This window comes from Lepisosteus oculatus, chromosome 10, assembly GCF_040954835.1.
Source record: "Lepisosteus oculatus isolate fLepOcu1 chromosome 10, fLepOcu1.hap2, whole genome shotgun sequence".
In the NCBI taxonomy this organism is placed as follows: domain Eukaryota; kingdom Metazoa; phylum Chordata; class Actinopteri; order Semionotiformes; family Lepisosteidae; genus Lepisosteus; species Lepisosteus oculatus.
The window spans coordinates 16,459,408-16,478,114 of NC_090705.1; the positions used below are offsets into that span (position 1 = coordinate 16,459,408).

Below are 18,707 nucleotides of genomic sequence, written 5' to 3' on the forward strand. Positions count from 1 at the left end.
GGCTGAGATAAAAGCAAAAACATATAGGAAATACATAACCTTGGGTACATGAAATCAGAATTTCATTTTAGAGCTTCAACAGAACAGACTTTTTTTTAAACTAATCTCTTAATTATAAGGCACCTTTGTTGAATAATTGTGACGCTGGGCCCTGTATATTTTTCAAGTGTTTTCTGTTGATAAAATAAGCAGTTATCGGAACACAAATCTGGCAAATATAATAAAAATAATCACACACAGGGTCTCGTTGGGAAAAGTCCTGACAACAGTAATGAGACAACCACCCACACTGATAAAGCAGGCTGAACTGTAAGACCAAGGCAACCAGTTCCAACTCAAGCTTGGATTCTGTGACCAAAACACAATTAATTTACATTTGGTATAACTGTTCTTTTTAATATGTAATATTACTCACAGACAGCTGCCTTCCCATAACAACAGAAAAACTCAGTTCATGGTTCATTGGCTACAACAGACACCAACTGTGCAAACAACATCTCCAAAGTGAAATACTGCAACTGTGATATATTTTATGTGGACCCGCCTAAGGATTGCGGTACAGGAACTGCAGAACAAAGTTTTTTAAAAAAAACAACAAATTTCCAAGATGTTCCAAGGGAAAGATGTGCATTACTTGCGTTTTGGCAGGTAAGTTTCAACAATTCATAGGATCCTTCCAGTGCCAGGTTTTTCCACAAGCTGTTGATCCAAAATATGTACTGTAGGTACATGGGTAGCATCAAGGCTGGAAATCACCCTTCTAGAGACAAACCTACTTCATGGGAAAGTGAAGCACTTTTAGAAGACCACTCTGCCTTTTACAGCTTACTGTTACTGCAGATTTGGAGACGCAACAAAGGAACTGTGTGCCACTGGCTAAGGATCCAATGGATTATAGACATTGCAGTAATGAGAGACAGAATTGTACATGGCCACTACAAAGGCAGATGAGCTCTGAATGAGGACTTGCATTAGTGTGCAGGCTACACACGATGGAGGTTAGGTCACACCTGGGGAAGGCTCCGCAGCTTAAACTTTGTGCATTTACTCTTCATCGACGAATTAACCTCTACATGTCCTATTTCAGTGCTCATACAGTGTACCGACAAGACAAAATCTTCAAATATTCATAAAAATGACAATATTAAAGGAAATAATCCTTTAGTGCAAGGGTATGCTGAAAAACAAGGTTTTGTGCAGGCTTTTAAGTAGCAGTCAAGAGAATCGTTCGGGTCATTGGTGGTTTCAGGTGGTTTTCCTCCTTCCGCTTGCTGTCCAGCTGGCTAGAAATAAGATTGTACAGGCTGATGCTTTTTCCCTGATCACCTCTGACTCTCTCCTCCAGGTGACTGCTGCGCTGACGGTATTAAGCCCAGGAAGGATCTCCTGCTTCAACAATGCGACAAAGGGAAAACTAGGAATGAAGGCTGCAAATGCGGAAAGGAAAAGTTCGCAACAAAACAGTTTTTATTATTGGAGAGGAGCTTTTAGATTTCGTTCTGAGGATGATTCGGCACAATACTGAAGACAGTTAGGTTTTTGGTACTTCTCAGTGAAGCACACTCAAGGTTTCTAGAAATCAGGGCCAGGGTGTTTGTTTGTTTTTTTACGGCCTGTGTTTATGCGGCCTGTGAGTCGCTGTCGTCAGAGTTCTCCTTGACGAGCTCGCTGTCCCGCAGCCTAGCCAGCGTGTTGTCCGCCTGCACCTCCTCCTCGTCCGACTGCACGACGGGGGAGTCCCCCCCCTCCTCGCTGGCCTCCTGGCTGGCGGAGTCTGTGCAGGTCGAGGAGAGCGAGGAGAGCTTGTGCCGCAGCTCGGCCTGGCTGGGCACCTGCAGGGTGATCTCGCTGGAGTACGTCTCCATCTCCGGCCCTGCACCAACAATAAACGTGCCGGCAGTCAGTCACCTGGGCATAACTCTTAGTGCTCTTCCAAGAAATACGACTCATCTTTTCCCCAGCCAAGCCTTCCTCCCCCCTGTGCTCCACACACACCTCTGAATCTCCCTCATGCTAACGATGACTCCACTCCAGTCTATTTGCCTGAAGCTCACTGGCATCTAATACTGCTGCAAACGAATACTTACAGTAACACTTGCTACTTTTAAACATTGATTTTCTTACAAGCACTGAAAAGTACCATTTTCAAAACCCTCACCTTTTCCATGTTCATTGTTGTACTTAAAGAGACAAGATAGCTTAGTGGGCTAAACCACTTTGTGTGCCCAAATCCCTCCTCTAGCTTCCAAAAATGAGGTGACACAGTGGTGCAGTGGTTAGTATTACTGCGTTTTTAGCACTGGGGACCCATGTTCGTGTGGTTTCCTCCAGGTTCTCTGGTTTACTATATTTCCTAAGTCCAAAAACATGCTGCTAGCTTGTCTTCTGGGAACAATGGCCCTGCTCTGAGTGTGTGTCTGTCTGCCCTGCGATGGACTGGTGCCCTGTCCAGGGTGTACTACTTATTGCCAGAATAGGCTCCAGCTATGTGACCCTGAATTGGAAGAAGCAGGTAGAAAATGGATGGATGGATGTTATATTTAAGATGTCACTTGCTTCTGTTAGTTGCATCCTACAGTAGGTTTGCCCAAGGGTCTGCTGGACAATCCATCTAATTAAAGAGCTAACGTTTAGCTATAACAGTTTGAATCTTAAAACTATCCAAAATGGGAATGCAAGCAGTTTTTAACTGGTAAAACAAGTTTAGCAGACTGATACATTTCACAGTTAAAAGTCCTAAATTTAATAGATTAAATACCTGATGTATTATTTCAGTATTTGCTGTTCATCTAAAAGAAGTGTGTAAAACATTTACTGTGGATATTAGCACTTGATTGGCTTGCTGGATATTTCAGAAAAACAGAATAAATGAATTGTAAATAAAATGGTTTCTACAGGGCTGAACTCCTGAACTGAGGCTTTGAAATTTAAATATTTTCATATTTGTATTGTTTTCACTGTCATTTGTTCTAAGTGTATCATAATTATATGGAAATCTTATATTTGACCATGTTTCTCATCAGAAAACATTACCTAATAAAAACTATTAGAAATTATCATGAATCTATGATGAAGTTCGCAAGTTTTTTTTAAAATGTTTCTTGTTTTTTGTTCTGTATTTTCCAGCCCTTGCACTTTCAAACACATCGATCCATCTGGCTGTTTGTCAAGACCATGTCTGACACCTTGGAGCACTTTTCTGTCAAAGCAATGCTGCTCTGTGATGTAGCCTACAGCATGAAATCAAAGGCTACAAGCAGAACCACTTCCTTTTTACATTTTCAAGCATTGAAAAAGCTGTTATGAAATGATGTTCAGTTTGTCTAAGCAATCAAGAGCTCAGGACAAAGCTCATACAGTTTTGTGTTTGGCTCATATATTACACTGTAAAAAGCAACTTAAATTTGTGCTGCTTTATGCAGCTGGCATGGCATTTTACTGCAGTGTTTTGAGTGAAGTACTGAGCCCAAGGGCACAACAGCAGTGTCTCACCCTGGATTTGGGGGGCACACCCTTCACGATACTAGTACAGACCCTAAGCACGACTCCACACTGCTGCCTCAGCCCGCTGTTGTGCACTGGGGCACCAAGGAGCTCTGTGCCCAGCTAGTAGGCCATGAGAGCCCACCCAATAAGACCACCACTGTGTGTCACACGTGTCTCCAGGAGAGCCCTAAGGGGCTGTCGTGGAACTAAGCTTTTTATGTCAAGATACCTAGGGGTGATATGACAGCAGCAGTTTAATTCTACAGCTTCCTCCCCATTCTTGATTTAGTCAAACCAACACGGATTCTAACCAAGCCTGTCCAACCAGTGGAAACTGGTGGGGAACTGCCCCCAGCCCACGTGTTGTCAGTGGCTTGGGAGGGTGTGGGGTGCCGTACCCAGCATCGGCGAAGCCACGCTGTTGTCCTCTCCTCCTGAGTTTAAGAAGACGTCCAATGCCTCTTGGTCGGACATGTCCATCAAGTCCATCTGCTCCAGCATGTCCACGTTTACCTCCATTGAAGACATGCTTCCTATAGGCTCTGTCAACACGAGAACAACAAAACAACAACAATGAGTTTCTGCTAATGGTTGCCCGCTGTACTGCAGCAAGGATCTGAATCCAGGAATCAAGCACGTCAAGACTCCCCCGATCCAAGCAACAATTATAGTGATTCTGGGCAGTGTGGACTAACTTGTATACCCTATAAAGGCGTTACGAAATGATTTAAGATGCCCTGCTGCCTGATGTGGTTCCAGGAAAGACAATTTAAATCTTAAACAGAACTGTCACCTTTTTTAAAATGTGTAACTGCCAGTTACTTTTGTGTCAAACTTAACTTTCACAATCCATGGTTTCTGTTTCTCAGGCAAGCAAGACACCTTCCACCACCTTAAGCCAGTGTCTCGGGTGAGATGGGAATTCAGCGCAGCAGTGCATCAGAGAAGCTCGGCATGCTTTTGTACAGTGACTCAATGCATTCGGTACATTTTGGCTTTTGATGGAAGAGAAACAAACTGCGATGCATGGCTACCATACCTCAGGTATTGTCAAAGCAGGGCAGCACAGTGGAGCGCAACAAAGAAAGAAAGGGAACTGTCAATTTATCAAGTCCAGAGTCGCCCGGAGGCAGAGTGAAACGGCCTGGTGCCTCCCCACAACCCCACTGTGAAACCCAGAGTAATGACACAGAAAAACATATTGAACACAGACCTCTCACAGAGCTTTTCAACTGCTGCAACTGCACAAATGAAACATTGTACAGCACCAGACTGAGGAATTCGCCACAAAATCATTACCAGGCACCTTCAACTGTGAGGTGTCCAATGCGATACAGGAACAGGCCACTTTAACGGTTTTAAATACGAACTTCAAGACGTACTTCATGCACTTATAATTCACACTTAATTTGACTTAATCCTTCTAGACGCCAGTGACAGCCACGTCGATATAAGAAAGGGGAGCCAGTGCATCAATCATTCCAACTGAGCGTCTGGGAGAGGATAAAGAACGAGGCTCTCCAGGGCCAGAGCTGGACACTACTGCCCGCAGACAGTCCACACTAAGGTCTGCACATCATGTCACAGCATGTTCCCTTCAGAGAGCTGGCCATGCCCCAGTAATCCTGCACAGCAATCCTCAACTAGTGCAAAACGTTCCAAAACAAACACAAACATGGGAAAACCAAAATGACCTCATTGCATTGTTTATGTCCCACCGGAATTAAAAACCAACACCAATCTGCAGTAAAATCTTAAAAGTCTCTTAACAATTTGTGATATCAGATTATATGCCGTTCTCTCTCGTTGTTCTCTTATTGGATGAGATATCTCAAAATACACACTTTCTATTCCAAAAATGTTTCTAAAGGATGTCTGCCTAATACAGTAAACATCACATTACCTCACCCAGACAGCTCAATTTGAATCATTGGTATTTATTAACAGAACGTCACAGTCAAAGAAAGCACAACAAACTGAGCTCAGCAAAACCAGTACAAGTATTACAAAAGCGTAACAACATTGCATAAGTAACAGCACAATGTTTTAGCTAAGAAGCGCATATTTTTAAATAGTGCAACCAATCAGATGTTTGGAGGCTTTTTTTAAAAAGGAATTTTGACACAAAGCAGAGTCCAGATTGTTAAGGATGCTACAGTACAGTTTATTTCTTGTACTAGAGATCATTAACAATACCACAGTTTAATTTCTACTTACCTTTTCACTGTTTCTGCTCGTTACACCCACAGTCAATTCCCTTATTGACCCTGGGTTGGAGATGGCTGTCCTTATAGGTTACTTATATTTCGTGCACAGAGGGGAAATGTACAGGGTCAAAACAAAGTGCAAGAGAATACCGTCCACACATCCTATGTAACTCTGAATCATGTTAAGGAACAAGGGAACCCAGCAAACAGCAAAGAGCTTCTGCTCCTCTATTCAACACATTAATCAGTGTGGACAGTGTGGACAGCTGTGACTGCCAGGGAACTGCAAGCTTTAACAGAGCAAACCCACAGAAACTTTGGACAGCGACAAATTTAGAGGATGCATCAGTATAATACATCACATCAGCTTTTGCAGTTGAATGACTGTAAGAACTGTAGAATCAGAATCTTGTCTTCAGGGTGATTACAAAGAGAAAATAATAATAATTACCACGGAACCATGTATATTAATAAAATCAGTTTCATGAACAGCATAGGAGCCCCACTGACAAATGCAAATTACTATTGGATCTCTTTTTTTTAGCGACCAAACCGCATTCTAGTCAATACTCAATATGTAATGCAAACATTTTGTAAGTAAACAAGTCTGCAAAACATGTTGTGTGCTTTCTAAAAAAAGGATACTTTGGAAATTATTTAAATCCTCCGGTGTACTGTAGCTTGATATTAAGTGGGGTCTGAACTAGAACACTAGTTTCTAAGGGGGATATTTTGGTTTGTCTGCAAGACTAAAATACATTTTAAAAAACATTTCATGTAGCAAATTTGTTTGAAAAGTAATAAGAAATTGTTGTTTTGTGAAAAATTATTTAAACCAGAAATCAGCTGTTCAACCAGCTCATCTTACATTAGAGTCATTAAAATATGTTTCTTTTGGAATGGTGTTCAGGGATGGCTTTATTTTGATGTAATATGAAAGTTCTCCAAATGAGTTAATCCCCAGATAGAACACTTCTTTAATCCATTTTGATTTAAGCAATGATCAACACCAATCTTCTAAAAATGTGCATGTAATTTACAATCTACATTCCTTTCCGCCTCCTATTTCAAACTGATAGTGTGTGTGAAACATTAGAAGCTATCTGTAAAGAGAGTTAATAATGTTTATTTCTGTGATTTTCCGGGATTGTCAGTTAAAGTTATTTCCCAATGTTCAAAAAAAAACTGCCCTTAAAAATTACAGAACAAACTGTTTTGTTAAAATTGCTTTAGTTTATCAAAAATGGTAATTTACTTTAGCTTCTTCTACTGATGCAGTTATTTTGTTAATTATTCTATGAATAACAGAGGATCAATTACTGTCAAAGTTTAATTTCTAGGGCATCTTACCACAATGTACAATAGCATCTAGGTTTTCTTTTCAAAGACTACAGTGGTAGTGTTACTGGGTATTCAGCAAAGGTATAGACAATGTCCTAAGGCACAACACAGCAAGCAAGCATGTTAATGCTGCTGTTTTCTAACAGCAGCCAGTTCACAGACATGCCCACTACAACGTCATTACAAAGTTGTTGGAAAGAAGGTAAATCGTCATTAATAAATGGATGTGGCTCTAGTGCAATTACAGACACACAGACATGGAAGATTTTCTTTATTTTGACAATACTACTCAAATTATTTGCTCTTGTTGATGTGACACTATTTAAATCTTAATCATATTTTAGTAATTATTAGCTCTATTAGTTACTGTTTTGAAAATGATTAACAAACAGTATTTCAGATTTTGGACAGATCTTTAAAGCTCTCAAAGGTTTCATATCTCTGAGCTTCTGCACATCGGGTGTGAGCACAGTGTAAGATAAGAAAGTGGTCTACTGGGCTATGCACTGTTTGGACTGAACAGTTTTAAATTCAAGACCAAAAAGTACAGCAGTCAAATACAGAAAATCAGACTTGAACAATGTGATCACTCCCAAACACCACTGAGGATTCAATATCTAACAACTGAACAACTCAGAGGTGTGAGGTATCTAGTAAGCCACTCTCAAAACACACCGCACTGCTTAATCTGTTTTAAGATTTGATATTTGATCAAATTTAGGAAAGGGTGATTCCTAAAGGAAATGAACACAGGTTATTCCTTCAAAAAATGTTTATGTCTTCCCAAGTGGGTCTGTCATTTTAGATCTCTGGAGGGATCCTGAAATTTGGCAGAATTTTATTTTTGTTTCACACCTGCGATGGTCGAGGTTTCTTCTCAAGGTCTGATGGATTGCTTTCATCATCTTTGTTTGATCTTATCTTTTTCCTGCGGATTTCAGTCACTTACCAGGCGGCAATTAGTCTTTTATATAAGGTTTTACACAAAACAGCCTAGAGAGACTAAATGATGTAGTATGTGCAATGGTTGGGTTTTAGAATAATAACTGGAAGGACAAGAGTTCAAATCCCAGGTGAGATACCACTGTTGTACCCTTCAACAAGTAACTTCAGCTGAATTATTCCAGTAAAATACCCAGCTGTATAAATGGGTAAATGTACTGTACATTACTGTGGATAAATACATGTTAGACGGGTCTTCAGGTGGAAGTGGAGCACAGCATAATTAACCTGCTCAGACTCCACTTCAGACAGTCGGTGGAAGAATGAGGACCTTGAAACAGGATCATTCCAGTAATAAACCCTTCCAGAGACTATCTGATCATGGACACTGCTGCTTCTAAACTCTCCTGAAGCTTGCAAGGTGCTGGCTTTGAGAAACAGACCTACTGTACTGTACTCCTTCCGGTGCTAGTGCCTGGAAATATATCTTCCGTGGAATGACAGATGGAAGCGGCTTAAAAAGCCTCCAGCTCACCTCTCCTCTCTGCGATCTGCAGGTAGCCAGTGGACAAGTACTGCTCCATGTCCTGCTGAAACGCCTCCTCGAAGAACTTCTGTCTCTCCTTCAGCTTCATCTGCTGGGCATGTTCCATCTCCAACACCTTCTGGGCATGCTCCGAATCCAGCTCCGCTGCAACACAACAGGCCAGGCAGGCGTTTTACCACTGTACACGCAGCATGGCAGCGGCTCAGAAAGACACTCACTGCGGGCTAGCATTTCACCACAAATACATCTGAATGTATAACTTTAGGCTCTTTGCAGCATTTGTAGTGTAGCTTCTCATTTGTGCAGTAGAGAGAAAAACTCTCAATTGCAACTCTCTTGAAAACTATATAGAGCAAGAAATGCAAACATACACACACATACATGCGTACACATACACAGTATACACAGACATGCCTGCACATACACACACATAAAGACACACTTCTGTGTGGTTAACCCTTCCAGACAAATGAACAAAAATAATAGTCATAGACAGATGTTATAAAGCAAATACAAATGCAAAAGTAAGGAACAGCTCTCCCAGAAGTCATTGTTCTTTCTCATCTTACTTTTTTCAATAAGAAAACAACAGCACACAGGCAGGAAGTATTCTTTCCATTTTTACACCACTAAAGCACCAATACTATAGTTACTGATGGACATGCCATGACATGTCTCCTCTAAATATGAATGGTTACAGTTTGATTTCAAAGCAGCCTGGTGTCCATACCTGCTTTTATCAGATTTTAGAAGCACCCTCCATCTTGTAACAACAGTATTTACTTTTTTTAAACAAATTAAATTATGTCATCTGTTCACTAACAGTAAACTAAGAACCACAACAAACTATGAAATGAAATGCTGTATTGCCTTTACTGAACAGATAGCAGTAAACATTACTAAACGTCACCAATATACTGTATCTACAGAACACCCATAAGGATGTATGTAATGGGGCAATTTAGTTTGCAAGGTCTGTATTAAACTTGCTAAACTTACCTCTAGGGAAATTTAAATCTCACGCCCAAAGAATTGCACTTAGGTAGCACGGTTCATTATTCAGATTAATAAACAAAAAGAGACAAGACCGGGAATACTCATGGATAAATTGAGAATAATTTATAATTCCAAGTGCTTTTGTGCTATCCTGTTCTGGTCCTTACTATATTTTCGCCTATTTAAATTTCATTTTTAAATCAAAATAATATACAGTATTGTCTTACATTAGTGCACTACAGGATAATTAACTGACTACTGTGAATTTACCGTCCTGTTGACCATTAATTTACAGAGATGTACAGTGTAAATTATACATGTCTCTTTAGTCAGTGAGGTGCGTAATGTGCTCAGTTTGGTCTGGCATGGACAACTACTTGTTCTGTGGTGAGCTGTGGAGCTGTGGAGCAAGAACCTGACTTGAAACTGGTCACAGGAAAAAAGTCCACATGGCAGAACTGGTACTTAAAAGTACGCAAACTGAAAAAAGGGGAAAAGCTGGGAAACTCTGGTCTTGCAATCAACATTTTTGTTTTTGATTCTGCTTTTCCACAACAGAGACTGCAATGACTAACAGAACCCTAGGCAACTTCAAACAGCATGTGGCATGTTTTGAGAGGTCTTTTTTTTAGCAATCCATGAGAGGTAAAATTCAAATTAAGTCACAATACAGACAATGGTGGTATTATTTTTTCCCAACTGACACGCTTTAATTAAGGTCAATAAAATAACCAAATACAGACAAATGAACAACGTTTCCTTCAGGATGTAAAAGACTAACCCTCATCACTACCCTCTTTCTGTATATCACATTCCAAAAGTGACATAATGCATAAAGATGTAAAGATTTGACCTTGTGTAGAGTAGCACAGCCCTCTTCCTGGCACTACAAATCCAGGTAAGAGAGATACATGGCATCACCCATTAGGTGTCCTTTGAAAGAATAAAGTTATGATGTATCAGGGTACAGCAGAAACTAAAAGCTTGTGGCAGCATGAGACGTGATGAGTGCTGACACTGTGCCAGGAACTGCTTTCCAATCTTCTTGCAGTCAGGTTGAAGCCTGTTCCCTTTGCAGAAGCCTTTCTGGCTTCTCTTCAAAAAGACTTTCACATCAAACAAATTGGGCTGCCTAAGATGGGATGTTTTGCTTACAGTATATGAAGGCCAAACTCTTAAATCTATTCTGATGTCTTCCAATTTGAAACCACTGATTAGATAGTCTGTTCCAGATATGTTCAACTCTTTACATAAAGAAGCATTTCCTATTCTCCGTTCTAAATAGGTTTTAGTTTTTTGTGTGATATAGAGCCCTTGGTGGACCTTATCTATAATCCGTATGATCCTATAGACGTGAATCAAATCTTTGTTCTTGGCAGAAGAGATTGAGTTCCATAACAACAATCCCTTAAGATCACAAGTTTGTTCATCCCTGGAACCCAATTCAACACTTTTTTCTAATTACCAGACACCAAAGTATTCTGTTTACTTACCGTTTACAAACTCTACTTTGTTTTAACAAGAGCATTTAATCAGAATCTAACCACCAAGATCCCTGTCATGTGCAGAATCCTGCAGCTTTAAATCACTAATGCGATACATATATTGTGTGTTCCTACTACTAGTGTGGATCACTTTGCTCTAATCAATGTTAAATTTTGATTTCCCACGTGTCTGCCGAATCCAAGATTTTTTTTTTGCAGTTCTTTTGCATTAACTCTGACTGTTTTCAAAGAACACCGTGCATTAATAAAGTAAATATAGTCAGAAATTAACAACTGAAATTTATATCCTAAATGCTCTGTTTTTAAGCCTTAGGAATCCTGCTGGAAACATCACGTCTTTACACAACGAGTCTAGACTCCCTGTCATCTGCATCACAATGAAAGAGGCATAATTCAGAATGAATAATAACACAAGCACATTCATCTACGCCTCTATATATCTCAATACATGTAAACAGCAAATGTCTGTGGACAGAGAGCCGTAAATCTGTAAGAGTGAGGAAGATTTATTAACCAATAACAGAACAATATGCCTGCAGAGGCTCCCTCATTCTATACTATTATTCTACTGTATTGTATGTCTGGAAATAGAGAAATAATCTTCCTGTGGATAAAAAGCCAGCAGCAGACATTGACTGCTATATTAGGTTTGGGACCTGGAGGGAAGCCCTTTTTTGTTGTTTGCTTTGTTTTGCTTCATCTTAGAATTAGTTAAAGGTTTCTCCAGCCCTAAGGGAGGCGGACACTGCCTTTCATCAAAGTGGATGGCTATGAAGCACATCTCCTGTCCTTGCAGATAAATATGCCAGAACTGATTTGATTTGCACTTCTCCCCTGAGCTCAGCCAAATCACACTACAATACAGCAGGCAGGCCACGTGCCCGCTGCATAACAAGACCATTCTCCAGAGGAGTGCTTTACATGTCCCCCAAGCCTCTAGTTACCTACATGCAGAAAATACATCCTTTTATTGAATTTGCATAGCTTTGAAACCCATAAAGCGACATCAACTTTTTTTTATTTGTGTAAGATCACAGACAGACAATCCATTAAGAAGAAGTGATAAAGTCAGATCCCTTAAGGTGATCTGAAGGTCTTGAAAATGCTTCTGATGTTCTGATCGCTCATGATGATGCGCATCTTTTGGGCTTATTTGCTCTTATTAAAAAAAAGAACAATAATAACTTCTTGGATTTCCATTACAGTTTTCATCCCAAAGGATCTTAGAGCGCTTTTCACATAGGAGAGGAACTAGTTCGCCCAACACTGAAGTGTAGCAAAGCCACCGATATTTGGCAGCCATTTATGATAGCTCTCGCAGAGAAACACCTCACCATCATCTGAAGAGGCATGCATTTCGCTTTTTCTAGCGAACACAGCAGGATTGTCACTTTCAATTAAATCTGTGTGTGGTTTGGATTTGCCTGACAGCGACAGTGATGCATACTGGAACAGTAATGCAAATAATACTACAACACAATGTTGTTTAAAACATTTTGTAGAGAACTCTCATGAATGCATGGAAAGAATACCCCAACAAGAACTACAGAGTCACAAAAACAAAATAAAAACAAATAATACAAGCTACCGTCAATTTAAGTTATTTATTAGAAGGTGTAGGCAGAATTTGTTTTTCATGAAGCTGAAGGTTTCCTACAGTATGTATACACAGTATCTATGTGTTTACACTATAGGAAATAAAAATAAAAAGTGAAAAAGTCATGTACTGTATAGCAAGCCGCACAGAACGGTCATGAGCTGGTATAATACACTGTGACTGGTTGGCACGCATACCTTCACAGGCTCTAAATATGTGGACTATGACACCACTGTAGTGCAATGAAACCTGCAGAGTAGCTTGCAAGCTATGAATAGGCTTCTCTCTGTAAGGGTACTCCATGTAACAAACTGCAAAAGACTGTATGCAGGGGTCATGTGAACCAGTAACATGGGTACTGCTGCTCACAAGATGGGACAGAAAGTCCAGAAATGAGGCCAAACAGGTCTTAGTATGTTCCCTACCTGACAGATAGCAACACAAGCCAACTTTCAGCCTTTTTGTTTGGTCGGCTTACTTCAGCAAGGCATCTGGGCAGCTGCACATCCCATTCATTGAGAGAGTAGTACAAAATGGTGTTTAGTGCTGTAGCGTTTTAACTAGAGGCCTGCATGTTCAAGTCCAGGGTGAGGCACAGCTATTACACCCTTGAGCGAGGTACAGGATTTCAGTCAGATGGCTGCAGTAAAATGCTCATAAATGCTATATAAATGGACGCAGATGTAAGTCTCTTTGCATAAAGGTATCAGCCAAATAAAAGATGAATAATATATATACATGCAGCTTCACCTCCACTCAATTTTACACAGGCCATGGAACTCTGGCATGTATTACTTGCATTTTATACCCTGTTTCTGTAATTACTGCCAAACCTGCACACGTACAGTATGGTGCCACAGACATAAGGTTTTCACTGTGCTGGAGGTCTGACAAACTTTCATTAATGCACTGAGACCCAAATGCAGATTAAAGATTCAGCTTTAGAAGCAAGCTTCAGCTACTAGGTGTTAGTCTGTTCATAGATTTTCAAACCACTTGTGATAAAAATAGAGAAGCGTTTTAAGAGGAAATGAAATGCACATATCAAAACACTTTTTCTAATGTAATGTAAGATGTTTGTTCTTTTTATCTCTGCCTTGTGGTTTCAAGTAAAAAAGTAGGCCTTCCGCTGGAAAAACAGTTTTTGAATCTTCTTTTCGAAAGCCTTCAGTTGCATGTATGTTGTGTTAAAATGAATTAAATCTTATTAATGCTGGGGTTTCTGACTTTGATTATTCTGAACTCATTGTATAAAATCAGTTTAATGGCATTCATCCAAGAACAAGTTGTTTTAAACACTTCTGTGTGTAGAGCTCATTTCAAAGAAATATCTCTCAATAAGAAAACCAATTAAAATGAATGATCCAACTGCAAGCACTTTAAATAAGTCTTCTAAATAATCCTAAAATAATAAGAGCAGATCTGCATGTCCATAGCCAGCTGTAAGCCCTGTTTACGCAGATCTGCTGTGTTGATTTTACACACTGTTAGACTGGAGGAAAAGTGTCTGCAGGGGGTGTCTAGGCCCCACAGCACCAAAGAAACCCCTTGGTTTGGAAACCACAGCTCAAAGGGCTGGCTTAAAGGCAAGGATTTATAATGTGTTACCATGGCTGAAGATTTGATCTGAGCCAAGGTTGTTCTAAACTCTCACATTTGTCACTAAAAAGCTTTTAAATGTGTAAAGTCGGGGGAAGACTTCAATAAACCATGCTTAGCTAAAAACTAGGAGAGTAGTGACATGATGGTTTAAGATTAAATGCCACCTGATTTACTTCTTACTGACACTTCTTTTGACACACTACCAAACACAAAATAATCACCAAAAACAAAACAGTGCTTAACCTTAAACCAGCACTGAAGAGGCTGCTTACAGTAGGTAAACAAATAATAATTATTATTTGTTAATTAAAAATAATTATTTGGCGGAGCGGTGGCTCTGTGGCTAAGGATCTGCACCAGTGGCTGGAAGGTTGTCGGTTCAAATCCCACAGCCGGCAGAGGAATCCTACTCCGTTGGGCCCCTGAGCAAGGTCCTTAACCCCAACTGCTCCAGGGGCGCTGTACAATGGCTGACCCTGCGCTCTGACCCCAAGCTTCTCTCTCCCTGTCTGTGTGCCTGTGTCTCATGGAGAGCAAGCTGGGGTATGCGAAAAGACAAATTCCTAATGCAAGAAATTGTATAGGGCTAATAAACTGATGTTATGTTATGTTAATTACGTACACATACATAGCGCTTTTCATAACTCTGAACTCCTCCCCACTGATAGCTGATGTGTGGTGAGCGTACTGGCGCACTATGGCTGCCGTCACATCATCCAGGTGGGGCTTTACTCCTCTCCACCACCACCAATATGCAGCCTCTCCTGGATGATACGACGGCAGCCATAGTGCGCCAGTACGCTCACCACACATCAGCTATCGGTGAGGAGGAGATCAGAGTATTGAAGCCAATACATAGATGGTGATTATTAGGAAGCCATGATTGGTAAAGGCCAATGGGAAATGTGGCCGACGTTACACCCTTATTCTTTTTGAGAGAGGCCCTGGCATTTTTAACCACCACAGAAAGTCAGGACCTCGGTTTTACATCTCATCCGGGGGACGGCACCTCATCCAGCCCTGGTCACCAACACATTGTGAACATACTTTAAGAACCCTTACCAGCTTTCTCTAAGAATATTAACGCCACACAGGTACAGTCATGCAGGACATACAAAACTACAACACAAACCAGCCATTAACTGATATAAGCAGGCTTTTGACAAAGACAATGGAACCACCCCTCTGAATTTAATTTTACTAAATTTACTTTTATAAAACTGAAGGGCAATGGCATTAACCATGTTATGCCTTTTAACAATCAGAAGCGCCTACTAATCACAGTGTTGAAAGCCAGACACACCAGTCTCTAAAACCAAAAGCATATAATGCAGTACTGTACAGTACTGTATATCCCTTTGCCTCGAAACAATATCTAAGATAATTAAATCACTGCACAGATTTAAAACAGTAATAAAAGCACAGCAATCTGTGGAAGGACATCCCAACAATTCACTGTAATTTGTACTGTACCCTCCTGTAATTCAGCGCTTTGCCAAGTACTGTAATTGAAAACACACACACTTCAAAACAAACAGGGGCAGACAGAAAGAAAAAGGGTGTACTGTGGTTTAAGAATAACTATTACCGTCTCTTCCTTTTACTGTACGATTTTGGATGCAACCGTGAAGAATGTCAACCATGAAAAAAAGGAAGAAATAAAAATAAATATCTTTACCAGATTTTACAGTGAACTTTGAAGGGAAACATGCAATACTGTCACAATTTTGAAATGTACTTTCTGCACCCTCTCGGTACTGTCCAAGCACTCACAGCTATACATTTTGGCCTTAACATTGTAGACAGGAATTACCCCCCTCATCTTACAAAATAAAAAATATTCAATGCAAACTTTATTTAACCTTTTGTTTTGGATAAACTAATAGACCCAGTGCTTGTTAGAATCTCTCTACTGGCCAAAGCAAATAAAAACTGGTAAATAAGGCCTACATTATTTTCTGCATTTACATTTTGTGATTGGCAAGAGCATCAAAGTTTTTATTCAGTCTGGAACCCATTTATCTTAACCTAGTTTGTTTTTTCTTTGCAGTCCACAACTTATTATTAATCTTCTCCACAGGAACACTAAACTGCACATCAGAGTTTCCATATGTCTAGAATTAAATGAAAAAGTTAGGACAAGGTAATTTACAAGTCGGAAACATGGTGGGCACTTAAGGCACACACTGAGTCTCCACCCCCAGACATCACTAAATAGAGTGAACGAAAACCTACCATGTTTTTTTTCCCAGAAGATACTACACTACAAAAACTGTTGTTTAAAGCACTGTTTTACCATTGGTGAATACACTGTGAATCTATCAAGTATAAAACTAGTTCTGATAATACAAGGGTGCTACTGTTTTTGACAGGACCTTTGCACCGATAACAAAAAACTCATTGAAATACTTTCAGAAGTTTCTAGAGGTACAATTCAGTTCCCTGAAACATTGTAAAGTAAATCACAGCCCAAGATCCACAGTGTAATCTTGGGAGATGATGTCATTACAATTTTGTGAAAATACAGCTACTATACTACAAAACCACAGACACTTCATTAAAATAATTATAACCCTGTAGGTTTTTCCTTATCCAGAAGGTAAATGTTTTTGTTTAGTTTTTGTGTGCAAAAAAACTTATCAGAGCTGGCCCACAGCAACCCACAAGAAAACATTTGACAGTTAGGCTAAAATAAAACGAGAGTTGTGTGAGAAGTTATGTATCTATCTAGACAATACAACAAATAGGAGTAAAACAGAAAACTGAAAACGACTCTATTTAGTATTGTCTTTCCGCGATCCAAAGTGTTTTTCTCAAACTGGATTAAACATTAGCCAAGTTTTTATGGGCTTGCATCCAGGTGAAGACAGAAGTACACATACTCCACTGCTCTGTGCTGGGGTGAGCTGCAGACTCAAAGGAGGGTCACTCTTATGAAAATGGTGGCAGCCCATTCACCACGATGACCCCTGCCCCTGCTCTGACCTGACTACCAAGCAGTCTTTAAGTAGAGACACGCAGCACTTACCTGCACACCTTCTGTCAAAGCCGAGGTCGAGAGGAGAGCCTCTGCCCTGCCCTGGGTCTAAGCTAGCTGCTGGTACGGCTTGTGAACCTGGCTGATTAGCTGATGCAGGAAGAGTGCGCACGTCTCAGTTGCAGGAAGTGTCTTTGTTGCTTATGGCTCAGTAGGCCGGCTGGGTGTATGTACTGTTTGTGTGTTTGAGTCCGAGTGTGGGTGTATGGGGGAGTTGGGCGGGGAGTGTACATCACAGCACCACCGCACACAGGACACTTCCTTGTGTGCGACAGCACCTACCTATTCTTTGGTAAAAAAAAATGAAAATTCATTGTGGAAAGCATTTCCGCTGCAAAGCTCAGTTTTAAATGCAAAAGTTGTGAAGACAGCAGGAGTAATTTTCCCAACAGGGGTTTAATCTGGGACAGCTGCATTAACATGTGTCAGTGGCCCTTCATGTGTCATTGTTATGTGTATTAACTATTGAGTACAGTACTTTAAAACATGTGCACAAAGTCTAGAGTTTTAGTTCCTAAAAAAAACGTATCTTTCCTGGAAATACCACTATCCACCTCCTCTAGCATTATGGAAACATTTAGTTTATTCACAAGTTCTGTTTAATTTGCTGAATTTAATTTAGGTACAGTAGACCATTTTTCTTGACTGTTTATTGTACAAAACCTTGAGATGATGTGAAAGTGTATCTATCAATAAAGCGTATTATGATTTACAGGACACTAAAAAAATAAAAGCCTGAATATTTCCAAAACACTTGGTGTAACTCTCGACCAAATATAGACAAAAGTAGATTGAGTAGGTAGCTGTGTCAGCATGTGTAGGCTGCAAAGGAACAAGTAAAGGTTTATTCCATGCTGAAAAGAGCAGAAAAATGTTGCAGCTGTGGAGCCTTCTCCGTTGTGTTTCTTTTCAGCAAGGAATACACTTTTACTTTTTCCCAAATATAGACAAATATTGACTTTAACATAGCATGCTACTATAAATAAGTGTTCACATACTATATAGACATTTATATACTGGTGTTAACAATCGTCTGTAATACTTTTAGGGAGGGACTGAAATTAAACTAAATTAAACTGAAATGTGAAAAACAACATGAATTCTTATTTATGTTCTTATGCAAACATGTACTGTATACTTATTCCTTGTCTTATTGCTGGTATTGTATTTGACAATGTTTAAACAAAAACAATAAAAATTGTAAAACATGCATAAAAAAACTTAAAATCTGAAAGTACTACTACTAACTGATGGTTAGTATTCTAATAACTGGCAAACATTATCAGAGAGTTGTTAAAAAAAAAGATAAAGTAAGTCATAAACAAGCAAAGTTTGAAAAGTGTTGTATGATAAGGTCAGTTTTGGGTTGGTTTAGATGTATTTTTTAGATATCAGACCTTCTAAACAGCCAAAGGAAACATAAATCAACACTTCACTCAATCACTCT

At 39.8% G+C, this 18,707-nt stretch overlaps 1 protein-coding gene across 2 annotated transcripts in view; it reads right to left on the reverse strand.

Moving 5' to 3' along the window:
- Positions 1 to 369: 369 nt before the first annotated feature.
- The window catches only part of dtnbp1a (dystrobrevin binding protein 1a), a 102,841-nt gene continuing 84,503 nt past the window's right edge, over positions 370 to 18,707 (reverse strand). Inside the window, exons 8-10 of one of the 2 annotated variants that reach the window (XM_015357661.2) lie at positions 8,512 to 8,667; positions 3,885 to 4,019; positions 370 to 1,873 (exon numbers count right to left, since the gene is read on the reverse strand). In XM_015357661.2, the coding sequence (XP_015213147.2) occupies positions 1,620 to 1,873; positions 3,885 to 4,019; positions 8,512 to 8,667 (545 nt within the window). In that variant the 3' untranslated portion in view covers positions 370 to 1,619. Of the gene's footprint in view, positions 1,874 to 3,884; positions 4,029 to 8,511; positions 8,668 to 18,707 lie in introns of both variants that reach the window. The other variant, XM_006635862.3, reaches the window with a different exon arrangement.